Source organism: Quercus robur, chromosome 2, assembly GCF_932294415.1.
Source record: "Quercus robur chromosome 2, dhQueRobu3.1, whole genome shotgun sequence".
NCBI classification, from domain to species: Eukaryota; Viridiplantae; Streptophyta; class Magnoliopsida; order Fagales; family Fagaceae; genus Quercus; species Quercus robur.
In genome coordinates this window covers 21226270-21250765 of record NC_065535.1, presented here as the reverse complement: position 1 = coordinate 21250765, position 24496 = coordinate 21226270, and the positions used below count along the sequence as shown (strand labels likewise).

Below are 24496 nucleotides of genomic sequence, written 5' to 3'. Positions count from 1 at the left end.
AAATTGGAACATCCTTGGAACGTGGAGCACCTGAGGAGGTACTATCAGTAAAACTGAGCCTGGATGAGTATCACTATGGACGAGATTGGAGCGTGACTTTCTACTTACGTTCTACTTATGTTTAATGCTGTTTGTGTTTGATACTACTACTTTGTTATTTGTGTTGTGGTTATTTGTCGTGATTGTGGACGAAGTTATGGAGTTTGTACTTATTAAATAAAAAGGCATTAGCATGTATGTGCCTTATCTGTAAACGATATTTATGTTATGTACAAAATGTTGTGTGAATTTCACATCTCCATGCTATTCTCGTTCAAAGCTAACCTACAAGGTGGCTAAGAACAAAATTTTTAGTAAGACGAATAAATTCTCTGGACGCGGAGATGTAACGTCTAAGCTTTCCAAAGGGTGAAGCAAAATCAAGGCACCCTCGTCCAGAACAAAGGACGATGTAAAGCCAATACCTTGAGCAAGCCAAAGGCGTATTCGTCGATAAGGGTAAAGCAAGATCAAGGCACCCTCGTCCAGATCAAAGGACGAGGTAGAGCCTATAACTTGAGCAAGCCGAGCCCAAGGCATACTCATCTATATAATGGGCGAAGTAAAGCATAATGCATGTCCAAACTATGGACAATAAAATACACAGACGAGTGTCATAATGCACGTCCAGACCATGGATGATAAAGTCCATAGACGAGTGTTTTGAGCCAAAACCCAGTCCGTGGACGAGCAAGGTGTATGTCATCAAACAAAAGTCAGCTTAGTCCAAGGACGAGTAATTACCATTTTATAAACGAATTACATTTGGTGAAATTCCAATAAAAATGGTTAAGTACATATATGAAATATGGACGAGTCAAGCATGAAATCTTGCATATGAAAATGAAAAGTTTCGTCCATGCATATATGAAAGAAAAATAATTGCATCCATTCAATTGTTTTAAGGGCATACAACCAACGTCCAAACACCCTTATGAAAGAACAAGTTTAATAACTCGTCCTAAAACCATGGACGAACTTAATGTATTTGAGTTACATCAAAAGATACCAAAACAAAGGATCAAACAGAAAAGGAAAAATACAAAGTTTTGTAAAAACTTGTCCTTAAGCAGGGGGGGGCATTGGACGGTTGGGTAGAGGCATCGTCCTCAATGTTAACGTCCTCGGAACTGGTTTGGAGAAGAGAACTGGTAGCAGCATTCAAATTAAGCTTGATGGAGCTGAAGTCTACTTTAGGGAAGTTTTCAACAGCGTCCAACCTGAAATCCTCAAAACCTACTGCGTAGTTGCGATCCAATAAGTCTGTAAATTCTTTGGACGCCTTGAACTCCGCAACGACATCTTCTTTAACCTTGGAGAGAAGAGTACTCAACTCGTCATTCTTCTTTTGAATATGATCAAGACGAGTATCTTTCTCCACTATATCAGCTCTCAACTCCTTGATTAAGTTTTGATGCTCCGTTGGCTTCTCCTTAGCCTCAGCAGCTATCCCAACCCATTTCTTACTCTCATCCCTCACATTTTGGATGGTCGTCTCTAGTAAGATCCTCGTTTTGTCCAACTCAATGGCCTGCCTAGACGCTGCGATGAATTTGGACATGGCCTGCAAGAGAAAAATGCTTGGTTAGATAGCCAAAAAATTATGAAATAATAAAGACGAGACGAGAATAAAGTTACCTTAAAGAGATCATGAACACCTGAATGTTCAAAATCTTTCAAGGACATGTCATAACAGGCATTTATGTCTTCGTCCTTCACAGCTTCCTTGAAGCGTTCGAAAGCCAAATCCTCATTTTCAATAATGTTCGAGGATACCTTCGAAGGAGGTTGAGACGGGACAGATGTGATCGTCCTAGGAGGGGTCTTGGACGAGGTAGTCTCAACAGGAGGAGACACATCCACATCAATTGTTTGGACGGTAGGATTGTACAGAGGAAGGTTAGGCTTGGTTACCTTGGACGATGCATGCTTAACCCTTTTGTCACGACGGTTGGGGAGACTCCCCAAGTCCAAATTTTTTGGTAGGGACTTCCTCTTTTCCCTAGCAGACGGACGAGTTTGGGATATAATCTCAGGACGAGCGTCCCCAGCCTCAGGACGATCCCCCTCACCTGCAACTTCTTTTCCTTTGTTTCCTTTCATTGTTGCCATTCCTAAAAGAAGAAGAAGAAGAAGAAGTTTTTAGAACTAAAGCAAAGAGGAAAGGTGTGTAAGGGACGTTCTAAGTTTAAAACTTACTTCTCCTTACTGTTATCTCGTGTGCAAGTGCCTCTTCTGAAGGACTAGGGCCTAATCCCCACTTAGCAAGTCGTCTAAGCGTTACTAAAAAATGAAAATTCTTATCGGCGTGTAGACGAGCTCTGTTGACGCGGTCACGGTGAAACTTGCTAAGAGAAGGTTGTCCAACAGCTATAAAGGAACGAGTTAGAATATAAAAATAATAATAATAATTAAAAAAAGAAAGAAAGAAAGAAAGAAAGAGAGGGACTTACCCTTAGGACGAAGGTTCCCTAGGTCCTCAGTATAATGGCCAAATGTGTCCCGGCCAACATCTGAAGGATTCCCAGCCCAGGAGCCGGAGATGAAGAAAAACTCCGTCTTTCATTTTCTGTCAGACAAGGGTAAGGACCTAATCATTCTACAATCTTTGCCCCTGGCAGTGAACTGGTAAAAGCCAAGGGATTGGTGAATTTCTGAGGGTTTATAGCAGTATAGGAACTCGTCCACCGTAAGAGGACGGTCCCCCCCAAACACCTTCCTCCGTAGAACTTGCATAGAGATGACTAATCTCCATGCATTTGGATTGAATTGACATACTCCTAAACCTAGCCTAACTAATAATTCCCTAGTGAAAGCATTTAAAGGAAATCTCAAACCCCCTAGAAGATAAGCTTCATAGACACCTATCCCAAAATGAGGATCACAGCACCATTCTCCACGGACGGGCAACCTAGGGTTAAGCTCGTCTGGGATCAGGTACCATGTCCTTAGATTACTTAGTCTTTGCTCGTCTATTTTGGAAGGGATATCTATTGCGCAATTGAACACGGTTACCTCCTCCGCGTCCAAAGGGACGGACGGAGGGACGTTGGACGAGGTGCCTGCTTGGGACCCCGAGGCCTTTCTAAGCTCTTGTTGTATGGCCTCTTCCCCCCATCACTACTACTAGAGCCACTAGAACTAGTACTACTTTCATATTGATACTCGTCTATGGCTTTCTCTAGACTATCGCTAGACGACATTTTTTGAAAAGATCAAAGACAAACCTAAAAGACGAGAGAAGAAGGAATACCTGGCTCTAAGACGAACGAAGGCTATGGACGTGAGGAAATTCCTAGACGAGGAATGTCAAAGAAGAAAAATCTCAGAAATGTAGAGGGCAGCGGAGGAATTCCCCTATTTATAGGAGATTGACCTGGGCATATAAAACGACACAACCAATTAGAAGATGACACGTGGCGTTCACCTCGAAAAAATGAATCGACGAGACTCGTCGCCAATGAAAAGGTGACACGTGGCACCTCGACGCACACGCATTCAGGGAAGTGACGCCAAGTCATCCCTCCCTCTTAGACGACCCATATGGACGAGGGGGCAACTGATGTGCAATGAAAATCGTTCTAAGTCTTTTCTCGTCCATAGGCGTCGTCCAAAGAAAAGACTGGAAGAAGGGAGATCCTCGCCTAAGTTCAACCTCGTCCGTCCGTCCTTAAAGGACGGACGAGGTTACTACACTACGAACATGTCTCCACCAGGTGTGAGAGAAAACGTACCGTCGCTAGTCAAGTCCAACCGTTGTGAAATGCAGACTTAAATAATCTAACTTCCACAGCAGTTATGGAAGTTACCTCCGAGCCTCTTGGATTCCTCAACAATAGGAACGGTTACCAAACAAGTAACCGCTCCTCGCATGCTATATAAACGCTCGCCAACGAAAGAGTAAGGCATTCTGATTCTGATTCTGAGACTTCTAATTTACTAGGAATCACAAAAAAGGCTAACTTTACCATCAGAGGGTTCTTGGTCGGCTTCCACCGGTCTCCTCTGATTTTTCTGTTTGTTTTCTCAAGATTCAATCACAAACTTATCAACGTCCGAGACTTTCAGCCCACTGATATCACAGGATTCATCAAAGGGTATTTTGGTCATTTTTTGGGTTTCAGGGGTATTTTGGTCATTTTTTATGTTTCGGGGGTATTTTGGTAATTTTATGGATTTTGGGAGTATTTTGGTAATTTTTAGGTTTCAGAGATATTTTGGTCATTTTTTGGATTCCTAGGGGTATTTGATCATTTTGTAGGTTTTGTGATAATTTTGGTGATTTTTAGGTTTCAGGGGTATTTTGGTCATTTTTTGGGTTCTGGGGTATTTGGGTCATTTTTTAGGTTTTGGGGGTATTTTGGTATTTTTGGTTTCGGGGGTATTTTGGTCATTTTTTGGGTTTCAAGGGTATTTTGGTCATTTTAAAGGTTTTAGGAGGTATTTTGGTAAATTTTAGGTTTCGGGGGTATGATGGTCATTTTTTTGGTTTCGGGGGTATTTTGGTAATTTTCTGGGTTTCGGGAGTATTTTGGTAATTTTTTGGGTTTTGGGGGTATTTTGGTAATTTTTTGGGTTTTGGGGATATTGTAGTCATTTTTTGGGTTTTAAGGGGGCATTTTGGTCATTTTTTTGGGTTTTGGGGCTATCTTGGTAATTTTAGATTTTGGGGTATTTAGGTCATTTTCTGAAGATTTTAGAGTACTTTAGTCATTTTCACTTTAGTGGTATTTTTGTAATTTTGATCATTTGGGTAATTGGGTGAGTTGGGGTTTACCTATAATAATTGGGTTGGATTGGATTTGGATTAGAAGCAATTAGTTAAATGAGTTTTAATGGATAAAAGAGTTTTATATACCCAACCCAATTATGCCCATTCCAAACCCACCCATTTGCCACCCCTATTATTCATAGATGGTCTTAATCACAACTTTTATTTTATTTTTATTTTTTATCATAGTAAGGGAGGGGGAGATGGAATTTGAACCATAAATATAGGACATTTAAAAAAAAATGTTATTATCAATTGGAATATCACTTAAACCCTGTTGTCTCAACCTTTTTGGTACTGAGATTGAGTAATACAAAGAAGATATATCTATTAGCATTGAGCACCACTATATATGAGCTTCAGCTAGCTGCTACTTCACAATTGCTCCATTGGCTAGATGATTTTAGAGATTTTACAGTTCACTTCACTAAGAAGTGTCCTATGGTTGGCATTGGCGAACATGACCCTTTTTCTTTTAGGGTGTGTGTGTTGTTGTTTGCTAGTTTTTTTATTATTTGTTTTTCAATTCCCTGTTAAGGGTTATAAATTTATAATGGCGTCTGCATTTGTTTATTAAACTGCCTAAATAGACTTAACCATGTTTAGTGTTTCAGTCCACAGGTACTATTTCTCAGGCAGGTTACTGGATGTTACCTATTTTTCAGCTAGTAGCTTTAAGGTCACAGAACTCATATGCTAATTGATACTTGAATTAAGAGTATCTATCTATCTTTGAATGTTCTGACGGCCCTTTGTTTGAGTTCCTACTTCCTAGTCCATGGATTGAAATTTGAAACTAGGCAATCGACACGCGTGTTTAGTCAGTGCTAAGCAGATAGCATTTGCTTGCCTTGTTTCAGTCTAGATTTTCATCATAAATGATCTGTGCTCCGAAAAGACCTAGCCCAATTGAGATTCATTGGAGCCCAAATTATATGGAGGATTTAGGGGTGCCATATTCTAGGAGACCAAATTATGTGATTGAATAAATCCTCTATCTGTTGCAAGTTAAGGACTACTTGTTCACCTTCTTCAAACTCCAATTCTCTATTGTTTATAGAGAAATGGGCGAAGTCAATGAAAAGCCACATTACACCAAAGCTGGAAATAAAACAAGCCATGTTGATTCTAACATTGTTCAAGCTTGATGCTTTAACATTTCAGCGAATCTCAAGTTAAATCAAGGTTTAAATTCAACATGCTACCTTTTTGATTCATGGCTGTGCTCAAAACCCAACTGGCATTGACCCAACTCCAAAATAGTGGGCAAAAATTGCTGATATCATTGAGGAGAAACAAAAAATACCATTTTTTGACTTTGCATACCAGGTATGAGTACAGGATTGGTTTATGTCCTGCAAAAATGGAAATTTTGATGCTGAAATTTTTGGTAGGAAAATTTTCAAAATTCTATTTATAATTATATATTAAACATTATGATATCCACAGCATCATGATGAGATTCTTCAAAGTACAGATTTTTTTTCATAGTGATGTTCTTATCTGAACATATTAATGTACTTGAGGGATTTGCTAGTGACAGATTTCTGCATGGTGATGTTTTTATCTGAACTTATCTATGTACTTTAGTTTAGGGGTTTGCAAGTGGAAGTCTTGATGCTGGTGCAGCATACGTGAGATTGTTTACTGCGCGTGGTATGGAACTCCTGATCGGTCAGTCATACAGTAAAAATCTGGGACAGCAATCAATGTTGTTTGCACGTCATGAGCAGATGCAGCAGCAAGGCGCTATGAACAAAATATCCTATGCTTTGTTCATTTTCTGGTCTATGGTCAATTAGCATTCCCACAAAATATATTCATGATAAAGATAAACAAAGGCACAACTAGCTCTATATCAAGTCGCTTATGTTATATAACTTTTCCATGTCAAACACATCACTGTACATGCCTGCTGGATGTATCTCTGGTTCAAAACTGCTTAGTCTATGTTATGATCTTCCTTAGGATATATCATATCCGTGCAGAGGTGGAATTCTTTTAGTTAGGAAGACATTGGAAGTTAGGATGCATGTTTTGTCTGCACAAACACTAAGAGAAATGGTTGTAAAATCAGTTTATCCCTATCGGGGTTCATCGATGACACTCCAATCATAGAGTCGGTGTAGGTTTTTTTTATTAACAATTAATGTAATTATCTGGGTTCTAAAAGCCCATACCTTCTATTATTTGGTGGCTTTTATACTTTGCAAATTGCACCTCTTTCCCAATCTTAGATCGGGCCCTAAAGCCTATCTTTTTTTATTGAATTGATGCATGCATGTTATATTGCGGTGGGAAGTTGCTGGAGCGCAAGAGATGACTACTACTTGCATGGCTAACACGCATTTCTAGGCAAAGGATCTAATTAATTAATGATGTGATAGATTGGGCGGGCAGGCTTCCTTAGTCATGTCTAATCCCACTGATGATTTTGTCAATGACTTTAATTGATCAGGCCCGCTCTCCCTACCGTTGATGTTTGGGTCGAACCTAACAATATCTATGTTAAAAAACTTGAATCCCTCTTCCCCCCACCCCAAAAAATAAAGAAGAAAAAAACTCCAGTATTGATGTCTCTAGTGATGTCTTAATTATTAAAGTTTTCTCTATATTCTTATGGAAACGAATTTGAATGTTGCATTTAAGTTTTAAGTTTTGACATGGACGTGAATTGACAAGCTCGATATCTCTCCAAAAATCTACATGTGGAGGCATGGTCACAAATGTACAATTTATGGAAAATACAATGAGGAAAACAATGGAAGAACAAATATGGAAGTATAGAGACACGAATTAATTGTTTTCTTTAAGATGATATTTGCCCTCAATCGAATTGAGTTTGAGTTTGCCAATGGGTAATGGGTAATGGGTTGTAGACATATTGCTTATAAATCCATCATTTCACTCTCAAAAAATGATTAGGTCGATTTTCCAAAAAAATTGTCCATTGGAAAAACAAAATGCAACAGCACTAAACAAGTCTAGAAACAGGGGATGGCAAAAGGCATCAATCGATCATATCGCTTTGATGTAAATATTAAATAGTATATTTACCCACATAAATATTTAACACCTTTTCACCAAAGAGAATCAGAAAGCATGAGGATTAAAAATGTTATGCGTAACAAGCAAAGACACCAAATTGAGAGCTCCACAATCGGGTACAATTTTCAGAAGTGTCGCTGTGAGTGCCTAAATTTGAGCAATTCCGACTTCCAAAGGCCTAAAAAATTCATTGAACACTGACCGTTGGAGTGCTCATCTTTAGTACTTTTTTTTGAACTACTCAATTCTTAAAGTAGTACCTATTTGGCGATGGATAATTTTTTTTTTTTTTTTTTGAGTAAAGCAACGGGTAAGTTGATCAGAAGGAAAATATTTAAACACAAAGAGATGTTATGTCTAAAGAACTATTGGTGCTTTGACTTAATAATAAAGAAAAATTAACGCTATAGCAAATCTTAAAAAAACATGAAAGAAGGTAAAAAAAATTGAACTTTTGCATTGCAATATGGAATTACAGTTCATCAACTAAACATCATATTATGGGTGTGGGACCTAGTAAAAAACTCCTAAACCTTTAATACACCCATCTATAGCTATAAACAAGAACCAAACCACCAACTAAACCCAATAAAACCTTATTTGATTTTGGAAAATTGCACTAAAATCCTCCAAACTTTTATGTTATTGCACTAAGACCTCTATAACTTTGTTTTTGTTTTTGTTTTTGTTTTTTTTTTTTTTTGGCCAATTTGATACCTGATGTTTGATAGTAAACCAACTATACCCTTTTTTCAATACTTCTGTCCAATTGTAAACAGAGATAATGTGATGTGGCTTTTAAAAAAACAACAAAAACAAATAAATAAAATAAAATACAATTTTTTTCTTGATATGCTACTCTCACTTTCTCTCTTTTGCTGTATTTCTCTCGTTCAGACCAAGCAGCATCCCATCCCTCTATTCTATTGTCTAATAGCAACGGATCCACATAGGCTAGCTCACAATGGCATTGTGGCGGAGAGGTTGTGGCTAGATTTTGGGGCATTGGAGGTTGCCCGGCCGGCCACCACAAACGCTCAACTCCATAAATCTATAGGTTTGACTTTTGAGGTTAGGTGATGGCTCAACTCCATAAATCTATATGAAATATTCTCAATGAGTCAATATATATATATATATATATATATTTTTTTTTCTCTTGAAATAGGTAGATAGTGGGGAAGGGAGGTGAAGTTTGAATAATAAATATAGAGCATTGCAAAAGATATCATTACTACTAGGCTATCACTTAAACCAATAGTAATTCTATACTCTGATTGTTGATATAATATGAAGTGTTTTGTAATCTCAAATTTTCCATTTTGGTTACAATCTATTGATAAATTTCATGCATTATCAAATTAGCCTTGACTTTAGACCTAGCAAAAGTGGACTTGAACCCGTAAACTTACATGAACCCAAACGAAGAAAATAGGGTATAAGTAACAGGAACAGAAACTTGTTTTCATCTAATAAGTTTTTGATTCTTACCTAATTTTGACTTGACCTTGCCCAACCCACTCATCAAGTCTTTATTATAAAATTTTAATTATAATTTTTGTATTGACTCATTATGTTTGTATGCTAGCTTTATTTTAAATTTTCTATATTGTTGATGAAAATACCAATAACATTACTCATCAACTTGACAAACTATTCCCAAATACAAATGTTTTCAATAATATTAGATCTACTATTAACATTTATTATTATTCTTTAACTAACATGTTATATTTTATTCTTAAAATTGTATATATTGCATGAGTTTAGATTTTTTCTCTCTTAATTTCTTAATTTATTTACTTATGTACAACTTTTTAAAAGCCTCATTTTTTGTTAGTGCAACTTTAATTTTGCCAAATTTCAGTAAAAAAAAACTAATTCAAAAGTACAATTAATTTATGTGTGATTTTATTGCTTCATGTATAAGCTGTATATATATTTTCTTTTCTTCTTTTGTTAAATTATTAGACTATTATAATTAATTATTGGACTATAAACTTAAAGATTAATGCATTATTTAAATTTTATCTGTATTTTTAATGGGTTAACATTAAAGTTTTTTTTTTTTTTTTTAAGTGAAAAAAATGAGTTATTTCGAATTGACTTGACTTGTCAAAGATCAGGTAAGGATTATAAGAATAACAACCCACTTTAGTCCAATAAGTGGTCAACCCAACCCATTTGTTAGGTCTACTCCTCTATGGTCTTGGATGGTGAGTTTCAGTCTTGGTTTAGACGTGACAGTAGGAGTTTGGTTTTAAATTTGTGTTTGGGTGTCCAGAAAAATTCTACAATTTTTTTATTTTTAAGAGACCACATCTTTGCGAGTAATTGGACAAAACTAAATCTATACATAATAAATCTCGTACAATCAGAAAACTTTAACTAAAAACTAAAAAAAATTACTTTAATACACTTGCTTCAGAGTCATAAACACAAACTTGGCCTTAAAACAAAAACTCAGCCAAGATCGAGACAACTTTTTATTTTCCAGGTACATAATTAATCAATAATCATATATAATACTGTCCTACTATCGGATATCGAATCCTTAAAATCTTCAAACATCATCTTTGTTGACAGCAACAACTGTTTTTTTTTTTTTTTTTCCATTAAGAAAGTTGGTATAGGAAGTGAAGTCGGAGGTGGTGAGGCTGCAAAGGCTGAAGAACCAGCGTAGAACTCAGCCACACTTTTCAGCCGGGCAAGTGTTCCCTTATTGGCAGTGATAGGTATTTTGGCTGGAGATTTTGGTCCCAACACAGCGTTGGAACTCCTTTTCCAAGCCTTTCGGGGGATCCAAGTCTTTTTGATGAAAGGGTCTTGCATATGTAGAACTAGAGCCATTCGAAAAGTTGTAGAGGATTGTTAAGTTGTATATAGAATGAAGTAGAATCTTGAAGTTGAAGCAGAGAGGATGTCAAGTCGAATGTTGAAGAAGTCGAATGTGCACGTTGGATTTGAAGGAGAGGCGGCAAAACAGCGTCTTTGGATTATACGATGATGGGCTAATGGCTTTGGATTTATATAGTGATTCATATTCCTTTACTTCCTCGATTTGGAGTCCACAGTGTCTGTCTCTTTTTTTTCTTTTTTTCTTTTTTTGAGAACAGCCCATGTCTTTGTCTTATTCACTCCTAAGGAATTTAGGAGAAGGGTTTTCCTACTCAAGTCAAGTCTCAAATTGTTTTCTCAAAAAAAAAAAAAAAGTCTCAAGTATCAGTTAGGCAATTATTAATAAAGACAAAACGATAGATGTCATTGTGTCAGCTTCCTAGTCATAAAAACACTCACAAATTCTTAATTAAAAGTTAAAAGTAAAAACACAATTTTTCGTTATAATAATGTTAGAGATATTATAAAACCATCACACATCCTTAACGCGATGGTTACTTTACAAGTATAATGATACTACAAATATAAGTATTTGTGGAGTGTGGAGAGCCAAAGATCGAAGTTCAAGTCTTCAAAAAGGAGTTTCACTAGAGTGTCATTAATCACAACAAAGTAATTCAGGTTTTTATTTACTATGTATTTAAAATCCAATGGTCATATTCATCTTCTATACTATTAATAATATGATTATCTTTTTGAGTTTCATCATTTTGCGAACTAAAATATCTTCACACAAATTCTTAAACTCTCTTAATTATCCCTATCTTTAGTTAAATAATTTTAAATTTAAAAACATAAACTGATTAAAAGAGCAATTTACTATTTCTAAAAAAATTTCCTAAATTTTAGGTTTTTTCCTTTCTCATCTCCAATCTGAATTACCGCTTTTTATTTTAAATTCAAATTTTCAAACTTTTATCAACTCTCACGTAGAGATCTTAAAAATTAAAACATTATCTCTATCTCACTTTTAAACATTATCTATACTACTATTTAAGGGGCTTCCCCTGTTTGGATTCCACATTTTTCATGCCTAAGATACCCTCATCATACCCACTTACAAGTTTTCAACTACCGAGGATAGATATGTAAATTAAAACTCCTACACTTTAAAACCACAAACTCACGTACGCTTTACAGTTTCTATCTCACTTTCTCTCTCTCATTCTTCTTCAGATTAAAGACATTTACTTCAGCTCTACATCCTCTTCTCTTTTTCTTCATATTAAACATATTTACTGTCAGAGGCTTTAACAAATTTTCAGGTTCTATCTTTTGCAAGTTCCTCTTTGTTTTCTTCTCTTTTGTTTATGATTGACTTTCTTTAAGTTCTACTTTTTTTTTTTTCTTATATGTATCACGTTAACTCTTTTTTTTTTTTTTTTTTCCTACTTCTTTATTTTAAAATGTAATTTTGAAATAAATGGTTCCTTCATATACTCTACCATTGTACTTCTTAATGAATTGTCATTTCATGTTGTAGGTACTGTGATCCAAAGACAGGGCTGTCTTATGCTACAATTCAAAATCATTATCCAACAATTAAACAGTATGACTTCCCTTACCTCTTTTAATAGCCTTTGTTTACATTTTAAGAAATTATAACCATGATCACCTCATGAATAGATAGTGAGTTTTTTTTTTTTTAAAAATAAGGTCAACAACGTCCATCACTCTCTTATTAGGTTTTTAATTTTATTCTTTCTTAAAAAAAAAAAAAAGAAAGGTTTTTCATTTTATCAAAAGGTTAACCACAATTATCTATTTCTAACTGCATTTGCACTAAATACATCCAACTTTATCAAAAGGTTAACCACAATCATCTACACGTCTATCACTACTAAACAGCTACTAAATTTTTTTATTTAGAATGAATTTTTTTTTTTTTTAATTTGTGTAACTTTTATGTATATCTAAATTATCCAATTAAAGTTGTCTACATCTCAAAAAAAAAAAAAAAAAAAAAAAAAAAGGGTTATTTATCTCAAATTTATGGGCCCACATGCATTTGGTCATCAAGTGGGTTCAAGAAAAAATCGTCAATACCAACGTGCATGTTATTAAAGAGAAGTTGTAAATTTTAAATTTGATAGTAAAACAGTTTCTTAGGAGTAAAACATGGAAGAGTGGAATGCAAACAATTTGTTAGGAGTAAAATGTGGGAGTGGAATTCAAACGTGTTAAGGTTTTTTTTTATTTTATTTTTTATAATTTTTCTTACAAAAAGTGGGATTTTTTTTTTCAAAAGAAAAACGTGGTAGATCATTTTTTGTTAAAAAAAAATTATAACCATAAAAAAAAGAAAAAAAAAAAAAAAAAAAAAAAAAACGTTTATGATTATCCGAAAATGTGGTATTGATGATTATCACTACCAACATTTTCGGATAACTACTATTTTATTCAAATGTTTGCTTTATTCTATTTCTTTTTTTTTTTTTTTTTTTGGGAGAAGAATTTTCTATTTCTATTTGAATTCAAATATTTCAAACACAAACTCTAACAAACTTAAGCTATTATCTTTAACAACATATACATTCAAACGTTGGTTGGTTAATTAAAGTTTTTTTTTTTTTTTTTAAATACTTGGTTTAACCCTAATTCTTTTATCTCTCTCAGGTTCACGTACGCACAAACTTTTTGGATTGCATTGAGGAGTCATTGGAATGGAATATTAGATAAGTTCGGGTGAGAGACTTTACAAGAATTATTATATGTATTAAACCTCGCATCAAGTCGTTGTTATCTAAGAAACTGTTGTAAAAAAATTTCTTTTGTAATAGAAACTATATTTCTTTTGTATACAATTAACGTGTATCTCTTGCCATAAAATTTCCAAATTAAGCTTTTATTTACTTATGTTATGGATGTGTAGTAAATGACTAAATTTTAAGATTAAAAATACTACATTTTACGATAGACAAAAAATTATAACTGTCATACATAAAATTTGAAAAAAAAAAAAAAAAAAACCCACATCAACAACACCAACAACGTGAGAGACTTTACAAGAATGAAATATTAGACTTTTAATTTTTTTTCCCTAAAATTTAGCATTTTAGTTTCTTTCAAAATCAGATATGTTAGTGCCTAAATATAAGGATATGGATGGAGAAATTATAGTAGTAGTTTTATTGTAGGAGTCTTTCTTTTCCAAAATATGGACGAGATTAAAAAAAAAAAAAAAAAGGAGGAAAACGTGAGATTTATTTTGTATACAATTAACGTGTATCTCTTCACATAAAATTTCCAATTTAAGTTTTATTTACTTATGTTATGGATGTGTAGTAAATGACTAAATTTTAAGATTAAAAAAACTACATTTTAGGAAAAGGCAAAAAATGATAACTGTCATACATAAAATTTGAAAAAAAAAAAAAGAAAAAAAGAAAAACAACATCAACAACACCAAAAACGTTTAAAAAACAAAAACAAAAAAAAAAAAAAAAAAAGGAAAATTTGAGATGTTTAACGTGGGATAGAAAGTGGAAATTTTTTACATAGTACATAGATAGAGAGAGAGAACGTGAGAGACTTTACAAGAATGGAATATTAGATTTAAAATTTTTTCCCCTAAAATTTAGCATTTTATTTTCTTTCAGAATCAAATATGTTAGTGCCTAAATATAAGGATATGGAAGGAGAAATTATAGTAGTAGTTTTATTGTAGGAGTCTTTTTTTTCCAAAATATGGAAGAGATTAAAAAAAAAAAAAAATGGAAAACGTGAGATGCTAAAAAGTAGGATTTTTAAAATAGTAAATGGATAGATGTGTATATATATACTAGCCTCTGAGCACGCGCTCATGTGCGTGCTCAGAGGCTCTTCTATTTTTTGGGTAAGGGTTAATTTAAGGCATTTATTATAATTTGGAATTATTACATTTTTCAATCACAAAAAAAAAAAACCTAGGGGTGTGATGAGTGTCATGTGGGGAGAAATAATTTTCCAATCACACCCCTAGATTTTTTTGTGATGAAAAATTATTGTGATTGGAAAATTATTTTTCCACACATGATACTCATCACACCCCTAGGTTTTTTTTTTTTTTTTTTTTTTTTGTGATTGAAAAATGTAATAATTCCAAATTATAATAAATGGCCTAAATTAACCCTTACCCAAAAAATAGACGAGCCTCTGAGCACGCGCGTGAGGCTAGTTTCACATTACCTTACCTCTTTCTCAAATAAAATTTATATATCTTTTAAAAAGATCACTTCTCCCATTTGAATTCCAATGTCTCTACATGGGAGTTGGAAAAAAAATAGATCAAGAGTTTCAATTATCTCTATTTCACTTTTAAACATTATGACACTAAACTAAAATAAAAAATAAAAAAGAGTCACATTACAGGCACAAAGCGCTTGTAATGAGTCTAGTTGTTATATATTAGTTTGTAAAGATTAATATTAAATAGTAAAATTTGTGATATGTTTAACAATTTTCATTTTAGAAACGGTAATGTGGCTTTTTAAATACTATTTAAATAATTTTTTAATACATAAATGATTTCTTGGTGATGTTAACAGTTTCTGTTAAGTGGATGATAGCAATGATGAAATTGAAACTAACTCATAAAACTCAAAGACTAAAATGAATGGGGAAAAAAATCAATGACCAAAATGAAAACACCCCATAAATTACATATAATGACGAAAAAAAATTCTTTCCCGAAATTGATTATAAGAGCATTTTATTAACAACCCCTTTGTATCCATGGTAGTTGAAAGTCATGGATCATTGTAAGGACAAGGGCTGTTGGGATGGTGGTTGGTGGTGTAGCATAAACATGGGCGGAGCTACTTTGTGTCGAGTGGGCATCCAATTGTCCCTACCTGAATTTGGAAAAAAAAAAAAAAAATCCTATTTATGATTTGTAACTTGTAAGAGATTTGTAATTTCATGATATAGATATCCTTTACACCTTTTAAATATCGGGCCCTATCAATTTGGTCTCTTGAATATCAAAATTATTTCTACCTTCGAGTATGATAACATTGACAAGGATGAATGGCCCAATGTCAACATTTATCATTTATCAACATTTATTTATTTATTTTAATTTAGATTATTCTTAAACTTTTATTCAATTTACACTCTTATAATTCTTGAATAAAAAAATTTTCAAAAAAAAAAAATCGAATTAGAGGATTATCCTTTTATAGTTACAAAGAATTGTATCACTTATTCATCAATATAAATTCACATTTATAATACTATTTTTGTTTGATTTTCGTCAAACTTGAAATTTGGTTGTTACAGTTTACACCCCATTTCCTTATGGTAACTATCAAATTTATAAATTAAAAAAAAAAAAAAAAAAAAAGATTTGTTACATGCATACTAGTTATAGCAAATATTTTAAGTGACCTTGTTTCTTTTCTTTCTCATTTTTAATTCACGTATTCCTTCTTTTTTCTTAATTTGCAATAACTACACTTCGATGATCATTCACATCTTGTTTTGTATAATTTCTCTATTTTGCTTGTTCAGGAAATTACCTTCTATTTTAATTAACTACTTTTACGTCTCATTCTATATTCTTTAACCACATTATTTAAATATTTTTTTATTATATATTTATACTTTCTTTATTATTTGTTTCATCTTCATCATTCACCCAAAGCAAGCCAAATAGCGAAAAACCATCTTACCTACCGTTCAGTCGTTCACTATTCTCCCAGATAGTGAAGTACCATCTTCAACTTCGTCCAAAGCAAATCCAAATGGTAAAAGACAATCTTCATTGTTTATTGTTCTATTTTTTTTGGCTAAATTCATTGTTTATTGTTCACCCAAATAGCGAAAAACAATCTTAATTATTCATCCAAAACAAACCCAAATAGCAAAAGGCCAAAACAATCAGTGTCTATTCACCCACGCCGCACTCCCACTGAGTCACTGACAACTGATAACTTCACGACAAGGGGCCAAGGGGGGACAATAGCCCCTTGATTTTGAATTTTTTTGAATATTAATTTATATATATAAGATCAAGTGTGCCTATGTACATGTGTATTTTGTTTGACTTTATGTAAACTTCAAAATATGTTTGTTACTTATTTGGATTTTTTATTATTCAAATGAGTCGATGTTAGTTGTTTGGAATTTGGGAAAATTAAGGGTCTATTTGGTACATGTATTTAAACACATGTTTTCAGTTTTTAAACAACATTACATGTATTTTCATATATTTTTTTACACACATGTATTTCCAAAAAAACTAAAAAATGTTGTTTAAATACACGTATTAAACAGACCTTAAAGGTTTGTTTTGTTTTGCTTTTTAGTTTTTTTTGAAGCTAATACTAAATAATTTTTTAGTTCAAAACATATTTGACATATAATTAGATGATAAATATGAATTATATTTTATTGAGAAATTATGAAATAAAATAGCTCAAATATTTGACTTTTACAAAAGAAAAATGTGAATACTTCAAAAAGTATTATTCACCATGTAAGTATTACAAATTATTACCATTTAAAACACAACAAAAAAGCGATTAAAAAATTTATTTTATATTGCTAATGCGTCATCAATCATATCCATTGCCGCATTAGTTAAAAAATATTTATAGTAGAATTAGCAGTAGTTTTACTATTATTTATTGATTTATATGATATTGATGTGACATTAATCATGCTCAGTTCATTGCAACAACATTTTTTAAGATTTTAGTAATAATCAGTAGCAACCTTAACGGAATTCAAGGGATAGCCCATTGGTAAAAGTATTTTTTGTGATGCATTATATTGGTGGCCCAAATTCCACTTGCTCCATTCCGACATTCCCCACTATTTACCTATTTATAAAAATAAAAAAAGCAGTAAATATAAATATTAGGTAAATTACACTGACACTCGAGATATAATAACTTTCAAAAATGACACTCTGCTAAATGATTAAAACAACTGACACTTCACCATTTTCCCACAGCCAATTCTATCAAAATAATAGACATCCTGCTAAGGTAAAATCCTCAGTTTTGTCCCAACCCACTCACGTTATCCAAGTTGTGCCGAGAATGGTGGGCCTGGTGGCAAGGTCGAAATCACTCTCCACCATCTCCGCAACTCAAATCCCGTCTTCTCCCCCTTATCAAGCTCCATCGTTGTTCAATGCTTTCCAATTAGCCAATTAGCGAGCTAGGAAATTTTAATGAGAATGAAAGAAAGTGGTGAATAAAAAAATAAAATAAAATAAGAGAAAAGCTTTGCAAAAGCTATGACAGCCAATTGGGCTAAAAAAAAAAAAAAAGGTCAGTCAGAGGAAAGGAAAGACACAGGAAATGTTCCTTTTTTTATATTCCTTATCCCCTTTTTATTGAAACTTGAAAGTGATGCCTTGCACATAGGTAATTGGGTTATTAAAACTCATCATGCCACATGACATTGCAGCATAGCATTCAGGACTTTTTCACACCATGAAAGGACAAAGGTGCGGGTAAAAAAAAAGGAGGTTTTTGATTAATGCAAAATTATGAGTAACATTCTTAGCAATATAACTTGAACGAATAAATATGGATTTTAGAGTCATATATGGAGCTCTAGAGTTTAATACCCCTTGCAAATTTTACAAATCCATACACCCAAAAAAGGAAAAGGATATTAAAAAAAAAAAGGTTCAAAATCAAATCAGCTAATTAATTAATGTTGTCTAGATGCCCTCATATACACAAGTAATTTTTAGGAACTTAAGAACTGAATTGCTTTAATTTACAAAATGTGACAATCCAATACTCTTCTACTCCAAACAGGTCAACTTCCCTTGGCCATCTTACCAGAGCTTTTAAAGACAAAACGATCAAGTATACAAGTAGTGGCGCGACCGAATTGACCTGGATCTGTGATTTAAGCAATGGAGAACCCCCATAATAATGAAGCACCATCACCAAATATATGGTTGCCCTGTATCAATGTCCAGAAGGCACTCTTAGTGTTGTGCAGGTGGTGCAGGTCGCGTTACTTGTGAAACTCTTAGTGTGCCACCAAGCTCAATGGGAACAAGAGGAATGAGAGAATGCAAGACGTCTGTTATTAGTGGGCGGTAGCTTGGTTCTGGTTGCACACATAGCACAGCTACTGCAGCAACCTATACACATATCATAGTATCGGGTGCAATAAGTTAAGATGGGATGATCAAAGATCAAGTTAAATCTTGAGAAGAGATGTGCTTAAATAAATAACTTTGTCAGAGCTTCTAATTGCAATGCAATCCAAAAACAAGAAATTTTTTTTGAGAAGGGCAAGAACTATCAATCTTAATCCATAGCTCACACCAGATTGTTACTCATTCTGCCAACCAAAAGTTAATTTTAAATGGGCAGAGAAATTAAAACAAATATTGTAAAATCAGACCATGTCAAAAGTTTGTTCTGATCAATCAGCTAGTAAGAGTAAATATTAACAGGGAACTATTTCTTTTTTAGTTCACAAACCTGGTATAAGTGCTTCAAATCCATTGTATTTTTTATCACAGGATCCACGATATTTGGAAGTTTAGATCTGTCAGTGAGCTGGGGCATGGCCTGTACCCATAAATAGCTATAGCATTAAGTTCTGAAAATTACATTTTTTTCTTTTTTGGGATGCACACCAAATAAATTGGAGTGATGAGGTTTAAAGAGCAAGGAAGGAATACCCATGTGACAATAGATTGGCACTGAGATGGGGCCAGTTTTTCCACAGGCCTTCTTCCTAATAAAAGCTCCAGAAGTACTACTCCGAAAGCATAGACATCACTCTTATCTGTCAATTTACCTGCAAAATTAAAAATATTGATTTTATTCCAAGAAGACTAAAATGCAAAAATCACATCCATCTTAGAGATGATACAAACAATGTTAAACAGCATGATTTAGAAAACTATCCGCCTAATATTTTCGTTGATTAAGTGCATTCTACGCCTGGCATCACTAATATGCTTGATGAAAATATCAAGCAAGACGGTTTTTCAGATGTTTTGACCATCCACAATAGGCAGGAAAATTTTTATTAAAACAAAAAAGTTAAACATATTAAATTACGATTTATCCTATGATAAAATCAATATTCCAATGAGTAACCATTTCTAATGACAAAGACCCATTATCTATATTTTTCTCTTTGCCAACCTTTGTTTTTCCCATGTTACTATTTATTTGTATTTTGTTTTCAAAAGTTGAAAACATACTCTTGTTTGTGGGGAACCATGTTAAACAACATTTCCAACCGAATTAAACTTACAAGTCCACTGTCAAATCATCCATAATAATACCTAAAGATCTTTGGCTTACAATTGCTCTTTGCACTCCCAACTACACAGCACTGATTTTCCCAGGGAATTAATTCCACTTACATAGTGTGCCCCACCATCAGTGTCAATTAAACTTCAATCAAAATTTGTTGTTATGAAACCTATTGATTCAAACTACCACGTGAAATGAAAACTAAACATTGATATCCTTACCAAGCGCCAACTTTAGGCACAAGTGTTTGTCTAGGAGAAATTCACAACATGATCGATCAGCCCTAAAGTGGCAGTACATGTGCATGTCCTTAAGATAGCTTAATCAAAAGACACACTGATTTTAAAATGTATATCACACTCATCACAGTCTCATAACATTATTGTAATTGTTAGGATCGAAACAATTTTATTATATTATATAGTTAGCAAAGAAAAATTATATATTGGTAGACATTAGCAACCAGTCAGACTTAAGAATACGGGAAGCAATTATTACAATTTTAGTTGGCATACCATCTAAAAGATACTCTGGGGCTACATAACCCAAAGTTCCTGAAAGCTTAATGTTGTTCCTGTTTTGGGCCCCATTGGACACTGCAAGACCAAAATCTGAAAGCTGATTCCAGACAATGTGAGAAAGAGAGAGAGAGAGCTTCAGTGAGTTAAATGGAAGATAATTAAAATGTTCAGTAGCAATATATATAAGACAAATTCAAGAATTTTATAAAGGAAATCATAGACTTCAATGTATTTTTTAAATAAATTTTACCTTAGCATTGAAGTCGGAATCCAAAAGTATATTAGATGTTTTCAGATCTCTATGGATCACTTGTGGATTGCAGTGCTCATGTAGATATTCTAATCCTCTGGTCAACAGTTGCAAATATGTTAACATTCAAGTGACAAGCAACAATAAAATAATTCAAAAACTGAGCAAACAAGCCAACCTTGCTGTGTCAAGAGCAACCTTCATCCGCATATGCCAAGTTAATGCCGATCCATGAGAAGGTCCTATATATTATTAAAATTTGAAAATAAAGATATTAGCATTATTTAATTTCACTCTCTTTTTACCATTCATTTTTCAGTTTTTAAAAGCAAACAATAAGATTAGTATGTTTTACCGTGCAATTGAGTTTCCAAAGATCCAATTTGCATCAATTCATAAACAATAAACCTTGACTCGCAGTGAATGCTGCAACCCAGTAGGGAAATTATATTTGGATGTTGAATTTTGCTCAACAGATCAATCTCATTCTGCAAATCCAAATGACAATTCAAGACCAAAACAATAAACTCATAATGCTAAATTTCAAGAAGCATAAACCCATTTAGAATTCGAAACAAACATTACCTCGAATTCTCTCTCAGCATCATGATTTTCGCAATTGAGTTTCTTCACAGCAGCATACAAGTTATCATCCAATCGAGCCTTAAAAACACATCCAAATCCACCCTCACCCAATACATTACTGTCACGAAAGTTGTCCGTTGCTTTTTCTAGTAGCTTATACTCAATCAATGGAACAGATCCTTTCTTACCAACCATTTTAATGGAGCTGAATTTACTAAAAAATGGAGCTAAGGCAAGTCCCTTCTCAACAGCTTAAAATTTAAAACCCAACAAAACAAAACAACGAATCTCAGAGTCAGACCATCTCAAAAAAATTGATGCAAATTAATTAATTAAACCTCACAAATGGTTAAGTAAAAGAAGAATTAGGCCTTGTTGCAAAAGGATGTACCTGAGCTCTGAGCACTTCTTTTGTGGGATTTGTGTGAGAACTTCCTATGATAAATCCACAAAAATAAGAAAAACAAAATAATTACAACAAGAGCAGAAGAAGCAGCAACAAGTGCTATTAGCATTTTCTTGTGTGTATCCATGCGATGCTGCTCTTCAATGCCCACCTGAATTCCTGGTTGTATAGTGAAAATATATATATAGAAGTTAGCTATAGCAAAACCGCAATAATCTCATCAATTAAACCTTTAGATTTTGTAGAGACCAAGTTTGGAGAAAAAGAAAATCAAAAATAGAAAGAAAAAGAGATGTATAATGATAACCATAATGGATAAAATCAACAAAAATAAATTTTCATAGTGACAGTATTAATATACTAATCAATTTTTGGTTGTCAAAAATTTTGAATTTTGAATTTTGGAAATGATTTTGACCCATGACCCATCTAACTAAAACCAAGTATGGCCATGAAGAACACAACTAGAGAGAGTGAATATAAAGAACCTGGGGAGAAAGCAGCCATTGATGTGGAAATTGGAGAGGTGGGTGAGACTAATGGTGAGGAAACAGGAACAAGGGGCTGTTGGGTGGCACCAACCCAAATGGGTTTACTAAGAAAAAGAAGAAACAGCAAAACAGGAACTAGAAGAAGCTTCATTGTTTGTTTTTTTTTCAAATGTAGTAGGAATAACACATGAAGATAGAGATATGTGGAGGCCTGTATTTGTGGCTTGAAAAGGGACGAGAGAGAAGAAAAAAAAAAAGATAGAAAATTTGTTAACAAGTCTATGTGAATGGTATGTATGTTTTGGATCTTTTAGGCCTTGTTTCTTATTATAAGTCTTTTGTTTTATTAATAAGTCTTTTTTGAATCCTCCCTCCCTCTCTCTCTCTCTCTCTCTCTCTCTCATAATTTTCTTTTCTTTTTCTAATTCTTCTTTAACTGTCTCTGTCTTTTTCTCCCACATCAGACGTCTCTGCAATAGTAAAGGGTACAGAAGAAAGGTTGTGCAAAGTTAATTTATAGTGAAGTGGGGACAAGTGCAAAACACTCATGTGGGTAACACAGGGAAAAAAAAACACCCCAAAAAGCTGTGAGAATTTTTAGATACTCTCCTTTGGAAAAGGCTTCGATTCTATTGGAAGAGGCAACATTCTCAGTCTCCCTCTTTTTGATGACTTTTTTCTTTCTTTCTTTCTTTTGATGAAACTAGAGAATAGATTGGGCTGAATTCTTATTTTCTGAAAGGGATTATAGGGAAATTTATAGAGAATATATACTATAAATGCTTTATGTTGTCACATATAATGAGATAAGGATTTATATTTATGAGTAAATATGGAAAAACACAATATATATATAGGAATGCTTTATTTTGATTTGTTAAATTTTAATACAAATGAACAAAAAGGATAGTACAGTAGTACTAATATTTAGGAATGCTTTTATCATTTGTGAAAATGAAAATGACAGAAATTAGTATTGTTTCATTCCTTGTTTTCAATTTATTAATTAAACCACTTAAAAGTTTTTCTAAATGCGCAAATTGATGTTCATTACAATGACACATTTTCTTTCATTTTTATGGGATGACATAAAAGAAGTATTTTTTAAATATATATAATGCAATTGTTACGACAAATGAAGAATGAATTATGTGGATTCTAGTTAGCTTAACTGGTAAAGTCTCTGATGGTTGTATAAGAGATCCAGGGTTCAATCTTCGCCTACACCAAAAACTAATTGATGTCTTGGTCTGATGATATAGAGCTATCATCAGGAATGGATGCCATAGGTTAAAAACTCTCTCTAAAAAAAGAATGAATTATTTAAATTTCGAATCTTAATTGTTTTTATGAAAAAGACCAAGTAATTATATTAAATTACAAGATTTTTGACATTATATTCTTAATATTTATCAAAAACATACTAACATACCCTTAACCTCCATCAAAAGGGATGGATGTATATTTCCTTGACTATATCATATAAATTGCCATATAGATTGTCACCCAAGAGGTCAAGAACCCAAACTTACGGTTTCCAACTTTACGTCTCCAAAAAGAATGAGAAATCATTGGAGAAATCAATCAAAGTCAAGAGTCATCTGAGATTTTTTTTTTTTTTAATTAAAAAAGGGGAAAAAAAATCTGAGAAGTTTTTTAAGAAAGGCCAAGACAGCTTTTGTGTTACTCCGTGGTTGTTGAGCAAATTTATCTAACTTAATGGAGTATTAAACAGTTTCATTATTACCAAAAGCCTTGTAGCTTTCATTGTAATTATTGAATTATCAAAAATATATATATTTATAAAAAAAAAAATATTATTCACATATCAAAACTATTAACCTGGGAGCAACAAGGTATCGTTAAAATAAGTGTGAGTCTCCCACCCTCTCTTAAAAGTTTTTATAGTTTTTTAGTGGAGTTATAGTGTGCTTTTGTGTTGGAACAATTTTTCCTCTCTTTTGTGTTCGTGTGTTTGTTTCTCATAAACACAAGTTTGAGTCTTACTAATACATATATCTAAAATTTAGTTAACCTCATAATATTTTGTCACAAAAACTTTTGATATCTCAAAATTTTACACATCAATATTCTAATATATATATATATATATATATATGAATTTAAATTTTATTATATATTTAAACTCTCAATTAGAATCTTCCCAAAATCATATTTTCTTTTAAGGGGTCATATCACCTGCGCTGTGTTAAGGTACAATTTGTGCAATGTGATCCATCTAGTCTAATTAAAGACTTCC

General features: G+C 33.2%; 1 protein-coding gene across 1 annotated transcript; it reads right to left on the bottom strand.

Annotated features, from left to right (window-relative positions):
* Positions 1–18234: 18234 nt before the first annotated feature.
* On the bottom strand, positions 18235–22529 carry LOC126712862 (probable receptor-like protein kinase At1g80640). Its single transcript, XM_050412354.1, has 10 exons — positions 22234–22529; positions 21731–21904; positions 21340–21590; positions 21110–21242; positions 20933–20996; positions 20755–20851; positions 20499–20601; positions 19398–19516; positions 19195–19284; positions 18235–18848 (listed from the first exon to the last, which is right to left on the bottom strand). The coding sequence occupies exons 1-10, from the start codon at positions 22385–22387 to the stop codon at positions 18690–18692; spliced, it is 1344 nt and encodes a 447-aa protein (XP_050268311.1). The 5' UTR covers positions 22388–22529; the 3' UTR covers positions 18235–18689.
* Between the last annotated feature and the right edge of the window lie 1967 nt (positions 22530–24496).

Coding starts and splice junctions, on each gene's coding strand:
- LOC126712862 (XM_050412354.1), bottom strand. CDS start 22,387: ATGAAGCTTCTTCTAGTTCCTGTTTTGCTGTTTCTTCTTTTTCTTAGT. Junction 21,591..21,730: donor AAGAAGTGCTCAGAGCTCAG/GTACATCCTTTT, acceptor TTAAATTTTAAG/CTGTTGAGAAGGGACTTGCC. Junction 19,517..20,498: donor CCCAGAGTATCTTTTAGATG/GTATGCCAACTA, acceptor TTAATTTTGCAG/GTAAATTGACAGATAAGAGT.